General features: G+C 49.7%; 1 protein-coding gene across 34 annotated transcripts in view; it reads right to left on the reverse strand.

Moving 5' to 3' along the window:
* Nucleotides 1-22,489, reverse strand: part of CAMK2G (calcium/calmodulin dependent protein kinase II gamma) — a 63,051-nt gene that overhangs the window by 15,719 nt on the left and 24,843 nt on the right. For 14 of the 34 annotated variants that reach the window (XR_004436407.1, XM_033208392.1, XM_033208394.1 and 11 more), the window contains 8 exons: nt 21,831-21,903; nt 21,582-21,684; nt 21,065-21,148; nt 20,519-20,613; nt 19,753-19,875; nt 15,318-15,401; nt 15,029-15,071; nt 10,335-10,378 (listed from right to left, as the gene is read on the reverse strand). Coding sequence is in view for 30 of the 34 variants with exons in the window: in XM_033208392.1 (XP_033064283.1) it covers nt 10,335-10,378; nt 15,029-15,071; nt 15,318-15,401; nt 19,753-19,875; nt 20,519-20,613; nt 21,065-21,148; nt 21,582-21,684; nt 21,831-21,903 (649 nt within the window). In the remaining 4 variants the exon portion in view is untranslated. Of the gene's footprint in view, nt 1-705; nt 739-10,334; nt 10,379-12,397; nt 12,461-15,028; nt 15,072-15,317; nt 15,402-19,752; nt 19,876-20,518; nt 20,614-21,064; nt 21,149-21,581; nt 21,685-21,830; nt 21,904-22,489 lie in introns of all 34 variants that reach the window. The other 20 variants (XR_004436404.1, XR_004436405.1, XM_033208391.1 and 17 more) reach the window with 4 other exon arrangements.

Genomic DNA, 22,489 nt, shown 5'->3' on the forward strand with positions numbered 1-22,489 from the left:
GTGTTAGCCAGGATGGTCTCGATTTCCTGACCTCGTGATCCGCCTGTCTCGGCCTCCCAAAGTGCTGGGATTACAGGCGTGAGCCACCGCGCCTGGCCCCCACCTCTGGTTTTAATGGATGGTTTCATAATGACTCAGGCTGCTGTGTTGCCCTTGGTGCCCAGTGTCCTGAGAGAAAGATGAGTTAGCTGTTCCCCTGAGGGTTGGGTGGGCAGGATGAACCACTGGGCACAGCTGGAGAATGGGATTTGCATGGGGGCAGAGCCAGGAGAGCAGACTCACAAGTGGGAGCCTGCAACCAGCTCCTCTGCCCACCACACAATTGCCCTCCAGCTGCCAGTCTATAGGAAGCAGCTGCTCATGCCTGGGAAGCAGGGCCTCTCCTTCTGGATGACAGCGAGTGAGGGTCTCTCCCTTGCTTGCCCCAGGTCCCTACCAGCTTCACATCCTACTCTGGGCTGCTGGGGGCTGTCCAAACTCCACAGCAGGGGGTGCCATACCACCCCTTCCAATGCCCACTTTTTAGGCCACTGGGTGACCTTGGGCAATGGCCCCCGCCTGGCAGGACAGGCCACACCTGCCCACACAGCACAGACATGCAGTGAGGATGAGTGAGGCACACGCACATGGCAGAACGGGTTTGCGTGGCTGGCAGGCGGGCACAGGCAGCATGGAGTGGGCGATGGGTGGGCAGGCAAGGCTCACCATTAGGTGCACGCTGGAACTCGACTTCCTTTTCTGGACACACCACAGCAAAAGGGAAAGAGAAGGGGAAAGAGGAGGTAAGAAGAGAAGCACAGAGACGCTGCAGGTTAGCGCACCAGCATGGGCTCTGCATCGGGGAGAAAAGAGCGGACGGAGACCCGGAGTCCAGCACCAGAGGGTTAAACAGCACATGGACCGACAGGCACTCACACCCTCCAGACCCTGGGAGGGAAGAACTCTTTTGCAGTCAGGTTCATAGACACAGATTTAGTCTTCTGAGATGTCTCAGCCTTGCTCAGAAAAAGCCTCTTAAGGAGATTAAGTCACAAGTCTGTGAGAGGAAGTATCATTTCGCTACAAATTTACAGGTCTGGGTTCATAGGGTTGGCTCACCCTGTAATGTTATTTATTTTCTCTCATTACTAGAACTGTCTGAAATTCAAGTGAGCAGCCACCAGGGAAAAAGCAAAAGCTACTATAGGCTGTCCTCAGCTTTAGTAAAATTTGACTTCTGACTTCGTTGCACCCCTACTATGCTTTTTAGATAAAGATGCTGAGCTTTGAAAATCACCTAGCAGTTAAATGTTGGCCTTCCTTTGTCGGTATAGCCATGCTTATTTACAGTATTTGAATTTTTTCTAGCATTTTGCAATTCGTGGGAAATGGAAACGAAGGCGTGCCAGTGATTAAAACTACAGTGATCATAAAAATGCAGGGATGTAAGCCACAAGGAATGTTGAAAGCAGTGATTCCTCAGCCTCAACTAAATGCTCACGAATTTTACGTTCACATGTGAACAGACGCATCGAGATGAAGACCACGTGGAACCCTAAAAATATATCCCAGAAGACTGTGTCTAAAAGGTGAAGGGTAATTATGAATGTCATCATTAGCTCACTGGGGGTAAGGTCCCCCCGGAATATGTCCGTCTGTCATTCAACTTTTGCACATTCATTTAACAATGTCCAGCAAACACTGAGGCTGTTTCAGGTAAACACAGCTGATAAACTGCTCCTGCCCTCAAGGGGCCAGCATTCTTTAGAAGGCATTTTCAAGGATGATTTTTTTTTTTTTTTTGAGATGGAGTCCGCTCTGTCGCCCAGGCTGGAGTGCAGTGGCCGGATCTCAGCTCACTGCAAGCTCCGCCTCCCAGGTTTACGCCACTCTCCTGCCTCAGCCTCCCAAGTAGCTGGGACTACAGGCGCCCGCCACCTCGCCCGGCTAGCTTTTTGTATTTTTTAGTCGAGACGAGGTTTCACCGTGTTAGCCAGGATGGTCTCCATCTCCTGACCTTGTGATCCGCCGGTCTCGGCCTCCCAAAGTGCTGGGATTACAGGCTTGAGCCACCGCGCCCGGCCTAAGGATGATTATTATAATCAACGAAAGAGGCTACTAATATTGACAATGGTCCATAATTTAGAATTGGATCTAAAGGAAAAGAAAAACCTAAATATAGTTAGGCCTCTTTTACATTGGCCTTTTATTTAAAATTTTTTTTTAATGGAGTCTCGCTCTGTTGCCTAGGCTGGAGTGCGGTGGAGTGATCTCGGCTCACTGCAACCTCTGCCTCCTGGGTTCAAGCAATTCTCCTGCCTTAGCCTCCTGAGTAGCTGGGATTACAGGTGCCCACCACCACGCCCCGCTAATTTTTTGTATTTTTAGTAGAGACCAGGTTTTGCCACGTTGGCCAGGCTGGTCTCAAACTCCTGACCTCAGGTGATCCACCCACCTCGGCCTCCCAAAGTGCTAGGATTACAGGCGTAAGCCACCGTGCCCGGCCTTACAGTGGCCTTTTAAATATGCTCAAACATGAGATTTTACTTCTAAAATTATCCCTCAAAAAGAGAGAGTTCCCTTATATTCATATATATAACATAGGTAGCTCTGTGTGTGTGTGTGTGTGGTGTGTGTGTGTGTGTGTGTGTATCTCCTTATCCCTTTACCCAACTAAAGTGTTACTGCTTTCAGGAAAGTTCTTATCTTATGTCTCTTTAGAATTTCCACGGTACCTAGCAACATGCCTTATAGTTAGCATACAGGCCACGATCGATCATTTGCTGAGTGAGCTAGGTTTGCGGACTTTGGTTTTCCCCAGGCTAAAGAAGAGCAAAGGTTTCTAACTTGCACTGAATCACAGCAGCAAGAACTCTATGCAGGCGCTCATTCACCAGGCCCAGGCTTGGTTCTGGTGATTTTCAGGGCCTTGTTGTCAAAGGCCATTGCAGGATCTTGACTTAAAGCAGATTTTTGACTAATGGAGAGTAAGTTCTCAGCTTTCTCCTGGCTGGCTCTCTTTTTCTTAAGTTGTCCTGCATGAGAACCTGAGATCACCTTTTTCCAAAGACTGTTTCTCAGGTTAGTGAACATTTTTCAATTTCCTTGTCCATTCTTTCAGGGATTTGCCCTTAGCCATGCATAGCTGGGCTCCTTCTGAACCAGCACACTACCACATTGTCTAAATGTGAGGCCTTTTTATTATTATTTTTTTTAGAGATAAGGTCTTGCTCTATTGCCCAGGCTGAAGTACTGGCATGATCACGGCTCACTGTAGTCTCAACCTCCTGGGCTCAAGGGATCCTCCCGTTTCAGCCTCCTGAGTAGCTAGGACTACAGGTGCACACCACCATGCCTGGCTAAATGCCAGATGATTTCTAAAGAATCATATCTCACTTTTACTTAAAAACTGTATATTTATTTAAAATTTTAAGCTGGAAAAGGGTTCAAACCTTTTTCCCATACTTAATTTAAACAAAATAATTCAAATAGTACTTAGGGAAATAACTTTCCTTTTTAAAGATACGATGGCCATTCTGGCCTTGGGACTAGCAGAAGGCCCAAGTTGTCCTACCCTCTCAGGATCTGAAGAGTTTGTGGCCTCTTCAGTCTTATCCTCACAAGTGGCTCTTACTCTTCCACAGACCCTGGGTCACTGGCATCCACCTTCAAAGAAATCTAAATAGAAGCTAAGTCCCCCAAATCAAGAGCACAAGATAGACTAGCTGCTCAAACCAATGCTAGTATTTCGAACATCTTGCAGAAAGCTTCTGAACAGTTAAAAAGAAATCGCTCTATGGACACTTACGCAGTAGGAATTGAGGAAGGGGGAGCTGGGAAGGGAAGATGGGATCTAAAAGAAGAATCCATGATGCTGAAAGCTCAAGACCGTCTGAGCTACTTCGCAGGCCTCCCCCACATTGATCAAAACCTTGACTTTCAGGAGAGCCTGGAAAGGTCAAACTCTTTTGCTTTGTCCTCTCCTTTTCGTTTCTCACCCCTTTGATGCAGCCACAACATCAGTTGTTATTTACCTGTTTCATATTATAAAAGGACTGCAGCCACAACACAAGCAATTTGGAAAACAGAAGGGGCATGGGAAAACCACTCATACTCCTAGCAAAATCTTCCAGTCTGTTTAAAAAATGCGGCCGGGCGCGGTGGCTCAAGCCTGTAATCCCAGCACTTTGGGAGGCCGAGACGGGCGGATCACAAGGTCAGGAGATCGAGACCATCCTGGCTAACACGGTGAAACCCCGTCTCTACTAAAAAAATACAAAAAATTAGCCGGGCGATGTGGCGGGCGCCTGTAGTCCCAGCTACTCGGGAGGCTGAGGCAGGAGAATGGCGTAAACCCGGGAGGCGGAGCTTGCAGTGAGCTGAGATCCGGCCACTGCACTCCAGCCCGGGCGACAGAGCGAGACTCCGTCTCAAAAAAAAAAAAAAAAATGCAGTCAGCCGGGTGTGGTGGTTCATGCCTGTAATCCCAGCACTTTGGGAGGCCAAGGCAGGTGGATCACGAGGTCAGGAGACCGAGACCAGCCTGGCCAACATAGCAAAACCCTGTCTCTACTAAAAATACAAAAATTAGACGGGTATGGTGGCACGTGCCTGTAGTCCCAGCTGCTTGGGAGGCTGAGGTTGGAGAACTGTTTGAACCCAGGAGGTGGAGATTGCAGTGAGCCAAGACCGCGCCATTGCACTCCAGCCTGGGTGAGAGTGAGACTCCGTCAAAAAAAAAAACCCAAAAAAACAAAAAGAAAGCAATCTTTTAAGATATCATTATAGGCCAGGTGTGGTGGCTCATGCCTATAACCCCAGCACTTTGGGAGGTCAAGGCGGGCGGATCACCTGAGCTCAGGAGTTCAAGACTAGCCTGGGCAACATGGTGAAACCCCGTCTCTACTAAAAACACAAAAATCATCTGGGCGTGATGGCACATGCCCATATTCCCAGCTACTCAGGAGGCTGAGGTGGGAGAATCACTTGAGTCCAGGAGGTGGAGGTAGAAGCGAGCTGAGATCACACCACTACACTCCAGCCTGGGGGACAGAGTGAGACCCTGTCTCAAAAAACAAAAAAAAAGATATCATTATAAGATATAATAATACAAGCATATGCCCTCTTTTCTTTTTTTTTTTTTTTTAATTGAGATGGAGTCTTGCTTATGTTACCCAGGCTGGACCTCCTGGGTTCAAGCAATTCTCCCACCTCAGCCTCACAAGTAGCTGGATTAACAGGCATGAGCTGTCACACCTGGTATTATGCTTTACTTAAAAAAAAAAAATAGTATTTTTTAAAAAATTCTGATAACAGTAGTGCACAATCTAGATGAAAAATGTAGGATACAGAAAAATGTATAAGAAAAAAAGTTTCTCAAATTCCCATCACCTGGTGAAGTTACTGTTGACACTTCAGTGGGCTTTCTTCCAGTCCCTTTTTTATCCACATATTATATACTGAATAAATATCTACAAATACGTTTCTTCAAACCAAATTTAGATGATAATGTATGTACTCCTTTATTTATTTATTTTTTGAGACAGAATCTTGCTCTGTCACCAGGCTAGAGTGCAGTGGCGTGATCTCGGCTCACCGCAACCTCCAACTCCCTAGTTCAAGCGATTCTCCTGCCTCAGCTTCCTGAGTAGCTGGGATTACAGGCAAGTGCCACCGCGTCCAGCTAATTTTTTTATTTTTAGTAGAGACAGGGTTTCACCATGTTGGCCAGACTGGTCTTGATCTCCTGACCTCGTGATCCGCCCACCTTGGGCTCCCAAAGTGCTGGGATTACAGGTGCGAGCCACCGTGCCTGGCTTGTCTGTACTCCTTTATATGCTACTTTCTTCACTTAATATAAAACATTTCTGCACTTTTTCACTTAAACATCCCTATAATCATGAAAATTAATAATTTTTTAATAGTTTATTACATAGATTTCCCATATTTAGTCATTTATTGGCTTTTAAAGGATCTTTTTATTTTTAAATTTAAAAACATTTTTAAGAGTTGGGGGTCTCACTATGATGCCCAGCTGGCCTCAAATTCCTGGGCTCAAGCAATTCTCGCCTGCCACAGCCTCCTGAGTAGCTAGGACTACAGGTATACACCACTGTGGCTGGCTCCTTACTGGCTTTTCAAATTGTCTCCAATCTCTTTTTTTTTCTTCTTCTTCTTCTTCTTTTTTTTTTTTTTAAACAGAGCCTCATTCTGTAACCCAGGCTGGAGTGTAGTGGTGTGATCCTGGCTCACTGTAACCTCAACCTCCTGGGCTCAAGCAATCTTCCCACCTCAGTTTCCCAAGTAGCTGGGACTACATGCACGTTCCACCAAGCTCGGCTTTTTTTTTTTTTTAAGAGATGGGGTCTCACTACATTTCCCAGGCTGGTCTCAAACTCCTGGGTTCAAGCAATCCTCCCAACTTGGCCTCACAAAGTGCTAAGATTACAGGCATAAGCCACTGTGCCCAGCCTCCAATCTTTTCAGTTATAAATAATGTCATGTTCAACATTTTTCTGCTTTTAGCTTTTCCCTATTTTGAATTATTTCTTTAGGAAAAACTCCCAGAAGTAGAATTAACAGGGTAAAAGAGGTAGAAGCATTTTTATGATTTTGACACGCAGGCTGTTTTAGAAAGGACCATTCTGGTTTTCACTACCATCACTAACTAAAGAGTCCACAAATGGCACCTTGTTTCAATTTGCATTTATCTGATACTAGTGAGGCTAGAAATTTTTCCACATGTGTTATCCAGTTCTACTTCCTCGTTTTCAGGTTGTCAGTTTATTTTCTTTGATCATCTATCTACTGTTTTTTGTTTTTGTTTTAAGATGGAGTCTTGCTCTGTCCCCGAGTCTGGAGTGCAGTGGCGTGATCTTGGCTCACGGCAACCTCTGCCTCCCAGGTTCAAGTGATTCTCCTACCTCAGCCTCCCGAGTAGCTGGGACTATGGGCGTGTGCCACCACACCCAGCTAATTTTTGTATTTTTAGCAGAGACGGGGTTTCACCACGTTAGCCAGGCTGGTCTCGAACTCCTGGCCTCGAGTGATCGGCCCGCCTTGGCCTCCCAAAGTTCTGGGATTACAGGTATGAGCCACCGTGCACAGCCTCTACTGGGTTTTAAGAGGAATTGTTTGTTACAGAAACTCTTTCAATAAAAATATCAACCCCTCCCATCACAACTGCTATGAATATGTGGTTGGTCTTTTAATTTTGGGTGGTCACTAGCCTCTGGTTCCCACCATAATATTGAAGCTCTTTTCTCAAAAGAATGTGGCATAAAACTTATTTACTGAGCACGTTATCAGGGTCAGACACATAACACATTGTAGGGCTAGGTTCCCCACACATGTCCTCATTTAGAGCCTTTACCTAATGATGTGTCTGCCCAGCCCTCATCCTCAGGGTTCCTGGAAGAGCTGCTGCTGCTGCTGCTGCTGCTGCTACACATCTGTTTTTCCCTTACCTCTCTGTCCTGCCTCTGTTTCTTTGCCAACTCTTGTTCCAGCCGTTTCTTAACACATAACTCCAACATTTTGCCTTTACCAGACTCTCAAACCTTCACGTGCTTTGGATTCATGAAAGTGTTGTTAAAATTCACAGATTCTGCCTCCCAGCCAAGGCCTCCAGAATATGAATTCCAAGCTGGGCCCTGGATGTGCATGGTTTGAGCTGGCTCCTTGGGCTAATCTTACACGGCTGCACATGACCTTCATCTTTGAGACCAGTAGTATCTAGAAAGGTTGGCTGGAAACCTGTTCTGTAATGGTGCCTGTATCCATCCTCTCCCCTCCACCTCAGCAGTCACTGCTTTATTTCAGGTCTCATTTTACGCAATTGCTCTTTCCTTCAGCCATAAAGAAGATACTGAAGTTCCCAGAATCATCATGCTGTTTCAACCTCATGTATCTTCACATGCACTCTTCCCTCTGCCTGGAATATCCCTCCCCTCCTGTTTGCTCTTTAACCCAGCAAAATCCAGCTACTCCCTCAAGCTCAATTCCTGGGCTGTCTCCTTCCGGAAGATTCCTGTCCTGGTTTGGATGTTTATCTGTCTGCTCCCCTAGCACCAGCTGGGTGCATACCTCCCTGAGACCTTAGCAGACTGCACAGAACCAGTAGCTGCCTTGTGTGTCTCCCACTGTGAACACCTTAAAAGGTGGATTAAGTTTTGCCTTCCCAACTCCCAGGGGCACGGCAGGTATCTTTTTTTTTTTGAGACAGGGTTTCACTCTGTCACCCAGGCTGGAGAGTGGAGTAGCTTGATCTTGGCTCACTGCAGGCTCGAATTCCCTGGGCTTAGGCAATTCTCTCACCTCAGCCTCCCAAGTAGCTGTGACTACAGGTACACATCACTATGCCCAGTTAATTTTTTTTTTTCCCCCACAGACAAGGTTTGGCTTAGGCTGGTCTCGAACTCCTGGACTCAAGCAATCCTCTTGCCCCAGCATCCCAAAATGCTGGGATTACAGGAGTGAAGCCACCGCACCGGGCTTGCCAAATCATTTCTATCAGCACTTTCACCATAGCTTCCCTGCTCCATAGCCTATGGTATTTCCCATGGTCTGACACAGAAACTTCCAATTCTGCCTGATAAGACTGATCCAACCATATTTTTGACATCCCTCTACCACACACCCTGTGTTCTCATTGGGCAGAGAACATCAATATGTATAAGAGAATCCATACATATATAATTTGTTGTTTTTAAGTTATAGAAATGGCATGTCCTTTTCTTTTCTCTTTTATTTTCAGATGGAGTCTTGCTCTGTTGCCCAGGCTGGAGTGCAATGGCACAACCTTGGCTCACTACAACCTCCGCCTCCCGGGTTCAAGCCATTCTCCTGCCTCAGCCTCCCAAGTAGCTGGGATTACAGGCCCCGGCCATTATGACTGGCTAATTTTTGTATTTTTGTAGAGATGGAGTTTCACCAGGTTGGCCAGGCTGGTCTTGAACTCTTGACCTCAGGTGATCCACCTGCCTTGGCCTCCCAAAGTGCTGGGATTACAGGAGTGAGCCACCAAGCCTGGCACATATTCTTAATTTAAAGAAAACATATAGCAGAAAGTAAAACTGCAAAGTGAGTCTCACCTATGTCCCTACAGCTTTCTCCAGTAAGCTCTCTCCTATGAGCTTCCTGGACTAAACCATCTCACATGGGTCCACTAGCAGCGCTCAGCTGACTCCAGGCACGGTCCCCTTCCTATGGCGACTGAAAGCCACACCCGCTCTTATACCTCTGTTATGTATCCCTCAGAACAGAATGCTGCGTGGACCTCTGACGGACAGGTACTTATTAAACACTCTCTCCAACTAAACCTGCCCCTTTTCCTCACCTGGCTCCATCCATCTAGCTCAGGGGCAGAGCTTGGGGAATGCACGATGCCCCCAGCTCCATGTCAGAGGGTGTGCGCGGAGCCCAAGCTCCCCTGCGAGGAGTGGAAGGACACAGAAGCAGGCATGCAGAGAATGAGGGAAAGAGGAGGGAGTGGGGAGGGAATGGGGCGCGTGTGTGTATCTCAGCCGTGGATGCAAGATCTTGGGAAAAGGTCCAGTGAAAATCTAGTCTAGAGTGTAGTTGGGAGGCTTCAAAATAGCATAAGCTCCTACCCAATGCCCTAGCCCCAGGATCCTTTCTGTCCCCAAAGCATCTATAGAATGTCTTGGGCCCTGTGGGTAGCCCCAGCCACCTCTCCTCTACCTTGGCCAAGGAGCCATTCCCAGCAGGGCTCCTGGTGAGTCCCAGGTCCCTCCTCTTGCCCCAGTCCCATGGGAAAAGCTCCCTCACCCAGTGGGAACAAGCTGTGATCCACCATGGCCCTTGTCTTTTTCTGAGGAGCCTATGCATCAAGAAAGCTCGAGGCTCTGGCACTCAGTGGGATCTGAAAGTGTTGTAGAGAGAAGGAAAAAGACCAAAAGGAGAGTGGTTTCAGGTTCCAAGCCCCATACCCTGCCTGAATCACTCAGGCAAACTTGGCTTTCACTTGATTAAAAGGGTCTGTGCTCTAAAAAGGAAAAGAAGAAAGATAACCAAATGACCTAAAAAACCCAGAGTCAAGCCCTGGAGATGAAGCATCCGTGTGGAAGTCAGGTTCCGGATTCAGCTCTGGTATAAACTATGATTTGGATCACTTCCCCTGAGTCATTCTCATCCAGCTAGGGCCAGGAAAAATACCTCCCTACTTCCCTCTCAGGCCAGCGGAACCTTCTGTTCTGAGCACAAAGGCATCTGGTTTAAAGCAGACTAGCAAGGATAGGAAGATTCCCTGGGAAAGGCGGAACCAGGTGCCAAGAATTCCCATAGTGACTGCGGGGAGAAAGAGGTCAGTCTGTTCAGAGGCTGGAGACACTTACCTTGACACCGCCATCCGACTTCTTGTTCAATAGGCTTTTGGCAGCTGTGAAAACAAAGAGGAAAATCAAGTCTCCTGCATTGTACCCTCTCCCCCACCTGAAGTCCGGCAGCCAGATCCACAAGAGAGTGCTGTGTCTGACAAGGGGGCCAAGGATCTCCCGAAACCCCCGAAAGAGGCACTTCCTATAGCCTCTTGGCAAGAAGGCGATCTCAAGTGGCGTCAGAGCCCTCAGGGTGGCACCTCAGGATCTCCTCTGCATGAAAGAGGGCACGGATGCACGGCACTTAGAGGAGAAACCATGCTCAGTACTGGAGCTGCCTGGGACACTGGGGACTCTGCCTTTGACAGCTTCCACCCAGGCCTGGAAGCAGAGTGCCAGGGTGAAAGGGTGAGGGCTCCATCCCTAGGTGCCATGGGAGTTCTCTGGATGGCCAAACTGCAAGGATGCAAGACATCTCCTGAGTGTTCTCAAGAAGCAGAGTGTCACAGTTCACACAGGAGACCAGAGGACAGACAGACACAGATACAAAAACCAGGACCACCTACAGGAGGGTTTTGCCAGGGGGTTGAAGCCTTCACTGGGCAGGTCCTCACCAGGTTCACTGGGTCCTAGCTGCCACCCTTTCCCCAGTGTCCACTCTCTGGACCCGTGAGCAGGAAGGACGGGGCAGAATAATGAGCTGTCAAACAGATTCTAGCCAGGCATGGGGTGACGCTACAGGCTGATGAGCTCTGTGCCAAAAGGCTGGTGATACCAGCTGGCCACAAAAGGCCACAGGAAGGCAGCAGACAGTGGGGAGGAGAGTCTGGGAGGCACAGGGAGATGGAATCAGCCCAACTGTCTGATCCACCTGGACTGCCTGCCTTGGGTTTTTATCTTGGTTCCACCACTTGCCAGCTGTGTGACCTTTGGTGAGTTACTTAACCTCTCTGAGCCTCAATTTCTTTATCTATAAAATGGGATAAAGTAGGGTCGACATCACAGAACAGTGGTGGGAATCCAGTGGGATTATGCATGAAAAGCACTTAGCAGAGTGCCTGGCATATAGCAAGTACTCAGTAAGTGTCCACCATCATTGTCACTGTTGCTGCCACCCTCCTGCCCTTTGGGTAGCCATTCCTCCCCAAGCTGTGTTCCATCTCTCTCCAGTGAGACTAGGGTCCTCCCATTATAAGAATTCTGACTCCAGAAAAAGGTCTTTGATCTTATGTTGTGCTGGGTTTGAATGCTGTTTTTTAAATGTGTTGACTCCTGTGCCTGACCTACCACTGTCTAAGTGCTTTCCATTCACCAGCCAGCTCTCAACACTGGTTGCCCATTAGGATCACCTGGGAGCTTAAAAAAGCATATAACCTATCCTATCCCTGAGGCTCTGATTTTATTGTCTGGGGTGGGCTCCTGGCATTAGGACTTCTTATGAGCTCCCAGGTAACGGCTGTACTGCACAGGCAGGGCTGAGAGCCTTCGACAGGGTGATCTTAAGAACCACCATGTAATTTATCATCCCCATTGGGGAGGTGAGGACACTAAGGCTGGGAGAGCTGGTGTGACTCGCTCAGGGTGTGGCAAGGCTAGGATCTGGACCCAGGAACAGCTGGCTCTGAGGCTTCTGCACTCTGGAGCCTTTCAGACCTGGAGGCCTGAAAGTGCCAGACTTCACAATTTTGAGGGGCGCAGCTCCTCTGTGGGGTCTTAAACAGCGCTGTGGAAGTCTAGTCCTAGCACCAGGCAGCTCAGGGCAATGCCCAGCACTGTCTCTGAGGGCCCACTGTCGGCTGCAGCCCTCCCAGGGCGTCGGGCTCTTGGCAAGTTTCCCGCTGCCCGGCTCCACGCCCCCAGGCTACTGCCCCGAGTTGGCAAGCGCCCAGCATGCATGGCTGGTTAGGGGGCTCCGTAACAACAATGCGCTTGCAGATGCCAAGTTAGGTCCATCCGGCATGCCCATCTCAGCCCGCAAGCATGGGACTCGCCTCCCTGGTGAGTGGGCCCGGCATGCTGGCCCTCCTGGTGGGGTGGCAGGGGGCCGAGGCAGGCGGTCGGGGAGGACTCATGCCACGTACCTTGCCCGGCCAGGCCGGCGGCGCTCGCGGCAGGCGAGGCGGGGGCGGAGCTCTGCCTGCCAACTGAGGGGATACAGTCTCTCAGTGCACAGAGCCCCGCAAAGCCACGGGGCCGTCAGCAGCGAGCATGCCCCAGCGCAAGGCGCGGCCCAGGCGGCGTGGCCAAGCCAGCCGAGCTGGGGGAGCGGAGCTCCGGGGGCAGGCCGAGGAGGCAGGCGCAGCCAGCCCTGCAGCAGTCTGGGAGCCTGGGAGGACCGGGCTGGGCCAGGGAACAGTGCATCCCCACCAGATGGAGAGGGCAGCAGTGCCTGTCTCATGACCCCCTCGGGGAGGGTCCATGGCGAAGTGCCTGAGCTGGTGAGAGGCAGGTGCCCCTTCTGAGGTAGCCCGGCCCTAGCTTAAGGCTGTGATGAAAAGCCCTCCCTTCTAGTCCTTCCCTCTTTAGAAGCTAAATGAGCCCACAATGAGAGAGCCGGGGGCACAGAGAAGCCCTCTCCCCTCTCTACATCCCACACACTAGAGGGACTGGCGTGTGAGACCCAGGGAGGGTCTGTGGCCCTTGTGCAACTACGTTTACTGGCGGGCCCCAACTCCATGCCCCCAGCCCCTCAGAGACGCAGGTCCCTGTCTGAAGGGAGGTGGCCGGGAGCAGCAGCATTTTCAGTCTGTGTGTCGCAGTGCGCTGAGGGAGAAGGTACCCAAGAGATAAGCCCCGAGAAAGAAAACAAAGGCTGCTGAAGCAATACACTCTGGAGGCCCCGATTCGCTGTTAGCCAAACTGCTAGAGTCCAGGCTGAGCCACATCTCCTATTGGGGGTCAACTCAAAAAACAGCCCTAGGGAAATACATCGGTGCCCTTCCTTCTCGATTGCGTCCATAGACACCTCTTTCTGCAGCAGCTTCCGGACAGACTCTGTCCTCACCTGTCCCAGAGTCAGGGCAGAAGAGGACATCCTGGAATGCTTGCGGCATTGTTTGTCTCCTCTGACCCAAGGCAAAGTAAGCTCAAAGGGCAGTCTAGGTCTGGCCAATAAGAACAGGAGGCGCTATAGGGATGAATAAAATGCTTTGTCCTAACACTCAATTTCCTGAAACCAGGAGGCCAGTTTCCTGAAATGGAGGGGGAGGCTGACGTGGAGGCCCGGGGCCACAAGACAGGGCCCTTGCTATTGACTGGCCGGGCTAAAAGAAAAGCAGCATTCTGACTTCACATTTCTTCAACTTAGAGGGGACAGAGGACAGAGCTTTGCTCTAGGGGCAGCACAGAAACGCCTTTAAATGTCCTCTGGAAAGGCTCGTAGACCCAGAAAGTAGAAGCTGCGTCATTAAAGCACAAGAAGCAGGGCGTGGGACTACAGTTGCAACTCCACCGGAGGCAGCCAGCCACGCTTCCCCATTCCCATCTGCGAGAGGTGGATCCAGACCACAGTATGCCCGTCGTGGGTACCCACGACACAAGATCAAGCCCCAAACCAGGGTCAAAGGAGGCCTGAGGCAGAGCACCACCAGCCCGGGCTTACTATCCAGCCCTGGCCTTCCAGAGCTCCATGGCTCTCAGGCTACACCACCAAGCCCTAGGCCTCCCTGCCTACAGCATCCTCACAGCCAAGGCCCTTGGGGTTACCAGGAGCCAGCGCAGGTGAGCCCATCAGGACGGATACTCAGAAGCAGCTCCCACTGAGGGGTGGTTTAGGCTCCCACACAACCCCCTTTCCATGGTGGTGCAGAGGGGAAGCAAGGGAGGGAGTCTTATTATGGGAAGGAGAAGAGGGGTCTTGAACCAAAACAGTGAGGCAAGGGATTAGAGGGAGGGAGGACCGAGGGAGATGGCAAGCTGGGCAGAGCCCTCTCTTGTCTTCAGTCTCGACATTAATCTTTTCCTCACAAAAAAGCCACTGTGCTTCCCAATTGAAGGCAAACAATAATAAGGGCTGGGGTAAGGGTGGGGCAAGAGGGGAGTGCAGTGTCTTGCATCTTAAAAAGAAATGTGAAGTGAGATTTACAAATTATTGGTCCCACCTCTCCCAATTCTTCATGCAAATTTAAGCAAGTTCCTTTCCCTCTCTCCTGCTGGTCAAAATTTATTTCTTCACTTTTACAGTTAGTATCATAGGGAATATTTTAAGCACAAGTCGCTGCAAAAGGTTTAAACATCTGGAATAATTTCTATTAGTCATCTCCACTTGGGCAAAATGAAGTAAGAGATCGTCCCAGCGGGCAAATGAATGGTGGCAATTTGGCAATTGAGAAGACTTGCTGTACCTCATCTCTCTTTTCTTCCCCCAGCACATTCTCCAAGATCCTAGAGTGGCTAAAATCTGTAAAGTGCTGAGAGTCTTCAGAGAGTTAAATAAGAATCCAGAGAAACAAGGTAGATAGCAAGGTGGGCAGGCTACTCCTTGGGAAGTTCTAGGAAACAGAATTCACAAATGTGAGTCCAGCCCCTGAATCTCAGGAGCAGGACTCAGCAGCAGCAGCAGCAGCAGCAGCAGCCCCTCAAAACAGGATCCTCATTCGCCCTGGTCATTCGCCCAGGACGCCGAGGAAACCCAGCGGTGCCTGGGATGGCAACAGCCCATTCCTGACCCACTCACCTCGGCATAGTCAAAGTACACAGCTGGGAAAACATACCTGAGAAGTTCCTGGAGACAAGCATCGTTGTGAGGATGGCACCCTGGGGAAAGAGGAAGGTCCTGTGAATTCACTGAGACCCTAGAAAAGGGCAGGCTGGTCTTAGGCAAAGGCAGGTCCAGGATAGAGCCTGAAGACATCAGGCCTCTAGGCCCCCTCCCCAGTGACATGTACAACCTTCAGAGCCCAGCTCCAGCCAGGAGGGGAGCTTCCTTCTGCAATGGGGCAGGAGCCACACTGGTGCAAGGCATGATGTCAAGGAGGCTGGCAGCCCAGAAATGACACTCACCTTCAGTTTTCTCCGGGCGTTGAACTTGCGCAAACACTCCACAGTCTCCTGACGATGCATCATGGATGCCACCGTGGATCGTTGCTAGAAACCAAACAGACAGGCTGTGAGCCCCAGCCCAGATCCTCTGCCCCTCCCACAGTCCCGGCACCGACACCATGTCCAGGAAAGGGTCATGCACTCAGTCACCCCAGAGTTGCTCTGAAGATGAAATGAGGTCACAGATAACACTTTTAGAATGAAAGCACTACCCCAAACTCAAGGTTACAAAGGACAACATGAACGTGAGAACGCCGTTAACTGATGCTAGACGGGCTGCTGAGAGAACGTCCTATTCTTCCTTGTGAAACAGAGGCTATGGAACAGGAGAGTACCCTGGGGGCTGTGATCCTCATTCAGTTATTCCTTAGGCAGCTGTTTACTGAGCACCTACTGTGTTCCAGATGCTCAGCAGTGAGAGAACGGCAGGGTTCCTGCTCTCTACAGAGGACGTTCCTTCCTTCCAAGAGCCCCTCTCAACACACCCCCCAGCAAGGTCCTGAATGAAGCCGTGATCCCAGAAGCTAAGGATCGTCATCTTGAAGCATAAATTCTTTTCATCATACTGGATGGAATTTTTTTTTTTTAATGGAGTCTCGCTTTGTCGTTCAGGCTGGAGTGCAGTGACGTGATCTCGGCTCGCCGTAGCCTCCGCCTCCCAGGTTCTCCTGTCTTGGCCTTCGGAGTAGCTGGGATTACAGGCACATCCCACCACACCCAGCTAATTTTTGTATTTTTAGTAGAGATGGGGTTGGCCATGTTGGCCAGGCTGGTGGTCTTGAACTCCTGACTTCAAGTGATCCGCTCACTTCAGCCTCCCAGTGTGCTGGGATTACAGGTGTGAGCCACTGTGCCCGGCCTTTTTTGGATGGAAATTTGTCTTCAATGTATTTACTGCTAACTTCCTGACCTCCTTAAACACAGTCCATGGGACATAGTCTACATTTCCTCGATGACTCAGTTGTCAATACCAGCATCGATTATTATGTAATTTCAGAATATAGTGATGTCCTCAGGGGCTCGAGATACACAGGACTGTAGAGGGTAGGGCCCGCAAAAATGACCCCAGAACAGAATACTTCCCCCATTCTTGGGTGCATTTCAGGTTGCTTGCCCTCTCCCCTTGCTGTTGCTGTCTTCACCAGCCTGTCAGAAAAACAAATCCTGGCACCTGCAGCCAGGTACCCACAACACTACGGGGTCTCCTCGTGATCCTTTCCCTCACCCTTGGCCCACTCTTTCCAGGTCCGGAGGCAACTCTCCCCACCTTCTCTACCTTCCCCAAGTCTCTCATTTTGCCTCCTCCTTGGTGTAAATTTCTCCAAAAGCAAAATGAGAGGTCATCAGCAAGAACCCCTTTCAACTCAGACTCCCACTCAGAAAGCGATTTTCACCTGCCCCCACCCTAACAGGAGTCTCAGGGGGATCATGCCTCATGCCTGGGGTGGACCCCTTGCCCTTGGCTCAGGAGCTCCCTCTCTTTTTCTGCTATCCAAACCTTTGCTTCCCCAATTAGCCAGGATCTTCAACCCTTTCCTCTGGACTAGATTCTTCTCTATAAATTATAGTTAAGCCTCTCCTTAAATAAAAAAAATTTTTTTTCTTTGAAACAGCATCTCACTCTGTTGCCCAGGCTAGAGTGCGGTAGCACAGTAATGGCTTATTGCAGCCTCCACCTCTCTAGGCTCAGGTGATCCTTTCATCTCAGCCTCCCAAGTAGCTAATTTTTAAAATTTTTTTGTAGAGATGGGGTTTTGCCATGTTGCCCAGGCTGGTCTCAAACTCCTGGGCTCAAGTGATCTACCCACCTTGGCCTCCCAAAGTGCTGGGGACTACAGGTGTGAGCCATCACTCCTTGCCAATATAATCTTTAAAAAGAATTTTTTTTTTTAGAGGCAGAGTCTCCCTCTGTCACCCAGGCTGGAATGCAGTGTCATGATCTTGGCTCAGTGCAACCTCCACCTCCTGGGTTCTAGTGATTCTCATGCCTCAGCCTCCCAAGTAGCTGGGATTATAGGTGTGCACCAACATACCCAGCTAATTTTTTGTATTTTTCATAGAGATGGGGGTTTCACTATGTTGGCCAGGCTGGTCTCGAACTCCTGGCCTCAAGTGATCTGCCCGCCTTGGCCTCCCAAAGTGCTGGGATTACAGGTGTGAGCCTTACATTAAAAGCTCCCCCAGCCCATCCTAATCGAAGTAGCACCATTTATTTCCCACCTCACTACCTAGCTCCCATGCCCCTCCTCACCTTCACTCCCTCTTCGTCTCACTGAAAACAGGCTTCCATCTTTCTCTCCACTGTCTCAGTGAAATGATGAAACAATGGCATCTAATGGTCAGAGTGAGGGGATTCTTCCCCAACTTAATCAGGGACTCTTCTGCATCTGATTCCTGACGCTCCCTTACTGAGACCCCCTGTTTCTTAGTTTCTGGGTTTTCTGGAAGGTCTCACTCTCATTGTCCTTTGCTGGGCCCCATAACTCTCCTTGTCATTTAAATGCTGGTGTGTAGTGGCCGTCTCGTCTCTACTACAGCAATACAAGCTCACCGTTAAGAACTCAACCAGCATAGGCACAGGCCCATCTATAGCATAGGAAGAGGCTATTTCTACAGCCTCACTACCAACTGCACAGACATGACTACAACCTGGATTTCCAATTTTTAGCTTCTTTTCTAATCTCTAGGACCATATTTCTAACCACCCACTGGATGTGTCTGGCTGGAGGTTGCCAGACACCATACTCAGTAGGCACAAAATGAAAACCATCACCTTGTCTCACAAACAAGCTCCTCCTCTGGTTTTCTTCTGGGTCAATGAGGGTACAACTCTCTGCTCAGGGACCAACTTGAAATCTGGCCGTTCCCACAGATCCCTCTCTCTTCTTTGCTCCCCCAAATCCAACTGGAGAGAATTAAATCCTTTATGTTCTCTCAAATATCTCTTGAATCTCAACACACTGCACCTTCCCCCATCCTTACCCTCCGCTGGGACCTCACCTGGTCTTGCTTAGACTATTATGACTATTAAAAAAGCCTCCTGAGCTCTCTGTCTCCAGCCCTTTTCTTTCAAAAATTTTCCATTCCCTTGTTTTTGTTTAAAGAGGTGGGGTCTGACCATCTTTCCCAGGCTGGAGTACAAACACTATTCACAGGTGCAATCATAGCTCATTGCAGCCTCAAACTCCTGCGCTTATGATCCTCCTGCCTCAGCATCCCCAGTAGCTGAGACTATAGGCATGTGCCACCGTGCCTGGCAATTCATTTTTTACACAACTTTCAAAGTGTTCTTAAATGCAAATTTCGTTCCTTCTTTAAAACCCTTAAATGATTCCCTATGTTTTCAGAATAAAATCCAAACTCCTTAGGCAAAAACTTGTATGTCAGGGAATCTTTTGCCTCATTCTCTTGCATTCTGATATTTGCACCCTCATCGACAACCAAACAACTCAACATTCCTTCAACTCACGACAGTTTCCCATAACCTCTTACCATGCTAAACACTGCAGGTTAACGTTCTGAGGACCTCGTTATTTGCCAAGAACCAGGACAGGGGTGTCACCTCCTCCATGCAGCCTTCAGTAACCCCACTACCCACTAGGAACAGTAGGAGCTCCTGTACTCTCACTAGATTCTTGTACATACTTGTCACATTGTAACATGATTGCCTGTTTGAGTGCCTGTCTCCCAAGATGATCTTTGGGGGCAGGGACCATGCCTCATTCATCTTTGTATCTCCAGCACCCAGACGGTGACCAGCACCAAAGAGGTATTCAATAAACACAGAATGGACAGATAAACAATGCCTCGTGGTTGTCAAGATGCCTAACTTACCAAATCCTCTTCTTTGAAAGTAGACATTTCAGCTTGAAAGAATTGTGTATGAAAACAGAGTACGTCGACCCAAACTGATAGCCTTAGGGGACTCTCCTAGGACTTCAGCGCAGAAACTTTACGCCTCACCTTCTATGCTTTTAATGACTCAGAGACCCCTTCTGTTGATTTGTTGGGTCTTGGTCCCTGTTCCATTGGAGTTGAGATCTGAGTATGAACCCCAGCTTGGGAATTCACTTTGGGTTTTGCTAGCTGCTTTCTATCACCAGCTACCTGGAGTCTGCAAGGGTCAACCTGATCCCTCATCCAAGAACAGAACCAATCCCAGCCTGACAGCCATGAGTAGGGGAGAGAGGAGTAGTGGCCCGCCAGCCCCCATCAGCCTCCCGAGTCTCTCTGGTGACATTTATTGACCCTGGGCCTCAACAGTCCTCTGTCCGCCTGCTCAGTTCTTGCTTGGGGCCCAGAATTAATCTCTGCTGGTAAGAGGGAAGAGGTGGTACCGAGGGCACATGGAGAGCTGACACCCCTGAGCTCCTTGGCCACTGGCAAAGACACTTACACAGACCCACGGGTGCTTGAGAGCCTGGTCAGCCGTGATGCGCTTTGCTGGGTTTATGGTCAGCATCTGGTTGATCAAGTTCTTGGCTTCAGGAGTTACCGTGTCCCATTCTGGTGATGGGAACTAAGGAGCAGGAACAGGGAGAGGAGGAATATGACATTGGTGAGCTTCACACCCTGAAACATTGGCTCTGTCTTCAACTCAGCTCCTGTAATTGGGATACTCTGTGGTACCTAAAGCTGTGACCAGCAGAGTTGGAGAAGCCGTGAGACTATCCCAGAACCTGTGTCAACTTAAAGACTGGGAGAGACAGACAGAATAGTCATGGTTAGAATACCAGAATATCAGATCAGAGCAGGAAGGGGACTCTAACATTCTCTGGTTTAAGCCCAGCTCTCTACTTAGGAGGGAATAGAGGCTCAGCAATGTGTCCAAGGTGCCACTGCAGTGGAGGGAGTCTCCAGGCCTTTTGTCCCTGTGTTACACAGCACACCAATGAGGCTGCTCCATTCTTTGCAAGTGAAGATCAAAGGACTTCAGTGGGCTCCTCAGTTTTAGTTACAAAGAAGGCTGTGCAAAAGAAAGTTGCTCCCTGGGACATCGGGTGGCAAGAATTGGGCCCTGGATGCCCGTCCCTGGGTCCTCAAAGTCCCCTGACACCCCCTGTATCACGTGACACACTAAACAAGCCTGCTCCCTTGGACAAAGCCCGAGGAGCAGGACATCTGCCCTTCCTGGCCTGGCTGCCCGGCTCTCTGGTCCTTACATCATAGGCTCCAGCCTTGATCTGCTGATACAGCTTGTGCTGATCCTCATCCCAGAAGGGAGGATAGCCCACCAGGAGGATATACAGGATGACCCCTACGAGACAGAACACACAGGTCATGGGGGTCAGTCACCTACTTCCCTGAGGAACCAAGAAAAGCCATGCAGGGCTCAGAGCCACCTAGAAAGGCAGGGGCCATACCAGAGACAGAAGTGGATGCCAGCCAATAATGCTATGCTAACAGCCCCTCCTGCTATGCCTCACACTTCACGTCACCAAGTCACACCAGGGATTTCTTTAGGCACAACCCATCCTCTAGGGCGTGGGCAAATCCCTCTCCAAGAAGGATACAATGTCATCCCAGAAGCACTCAGGGAGGAGAGTGATGGGAACGGCCATCCCAGGGGCACTAGAGCAAACACCGTAATTTCACATACACCAGGCATGTATGTGTGACCCGCAAGGAATAGCGATGCCTCTTTCTTGCCATCATTGGAAGTTAAGGGCCCTTAACAACGAAAAGCTGAGAGCGTGGAATGGGCTTACCGCAGGCCCAGATATCCACAGGTTTTCCATAGGGATCTTTCCTCAAGACCTCAGGGGACAAGTAACCTGGGGTTCCAGCAAAACCTGTAGCAGAAGAGAGGGCAGAGGCATACTGAACCCACTTTCTCTCTCGTTAAATCCACACCAATCATTTCCCCCAAGTCCCTTCTCATTCCTGCTGCTTTTGCTATATAAGCTCTCAGCACATGGGCAGCAAGAGGTGACAGGCTGGGCCTCTTGTAGTGCCTGGAGTCTGAACCAGAGGGCAAAGCCGCATGCCTACCAGGAAATCCAGCTCCTTCCCAGAGGCAGCAAGAAAGCAGTGCTGACAACAGCTAGACTTGCCGTACTGAGTCATGTAGGGCCAAGAGAGATCTCTGCACCCTCCCACCCTCTGCCAGTCTCTGAGGAGGCCAGGATCATTAAGGGTCCGGCTTCTAGTTCTAATAGAGGAAGGCAGATCAGGAAGAGGAGGAAGGGTGGGGGCTGCATTCTGGGAAGACAGGGTTACCCTTACCAAACCAAGCCTGCTGCTCTCCCTGTACTTCGATGGCTAGGCCAAAATCAGCCAGCTTGACAGCGGCACCCTTGCATTTACTCGCCAGCAGCAGGTTCTCAGGCTGCAGAAAGAACAGAGAAAACCTTGTGAGCACCCACCCTTGCAGCCCAGAGGGAGCCTAGTTTGGACCTACGCAGTACCACTATCTGGCACCAGGTGGCGCCAACACTTCATGAGCAAAGGCAAGGAGGTGGGCCTGGGTAGTACCTTCAGGTCCCTGTGGACGATGTCATGCTGGTGGATGTGGTTAACACTCTCCAGAATCTGATGTATACAGTGGCTAAAAAAGCAGAAGGAAAAGAAATGTCAGTGCAGGGTTAAACCACCTCATCCACATCCACAACCACATGCTGCAGACTAAGGCATGTGACAAGGGGCCATGGATTCACAGAGAATCACTTAACAGCCACTGGAACCTTAGACTCTGCACATCATCTTGGTCAACCTATTTAAAGAAAGAGGAAACCAAGGCCCAGGTAGATTCAATGGTTTCTCTAGGATCACCGCTAGAATGGGTTCACCTCACCCCCTTTTGACTGGAAAGGTCTAACACAACCAATTCATTTCCAAGAGATCAGGAGACAGCCCAGAATGCTGAGAAAGATGAGACTATCCAACCCCTTCCTTCTTTCTCTTTCTCCATATAGTAACTTTGTTCTTGGAGAAAAGGCTTGTGCTGGTAACTCAGGAAGGAGAGTCCAACTAAACAACCTAAGCTACTTTGGGGGTGGGTGCACTCATTCATTTCCCTAAATGTTTATTGAGTGCCTAGGATATGAAGATGGACAAGACCCAACAGCTGCCCTGAGGTTTGGCACCCCCTAAGGCAGCTAAAACAAGTACCTAGATACCTTTAAGAAACAATT

The sequence above is a fragment of the Trachypithecus francoisi genome, unplaced genomic scaffold, assembly GCF_009764315.1.
Source record: "Trachypithecus francoisi isolate TF-2019V2 unplaced genomic scaffold, Tfra_2.0 Lachesis_group9, whole genome shotgun sequence".
Taxonomy (NCBI): domain Eukaryota; kingdom Metazoa; phylum Chordata; class Mammalia; order Primates; family Cercopithecidae; genus Trachypithecus; species Trachypithecus francoisi.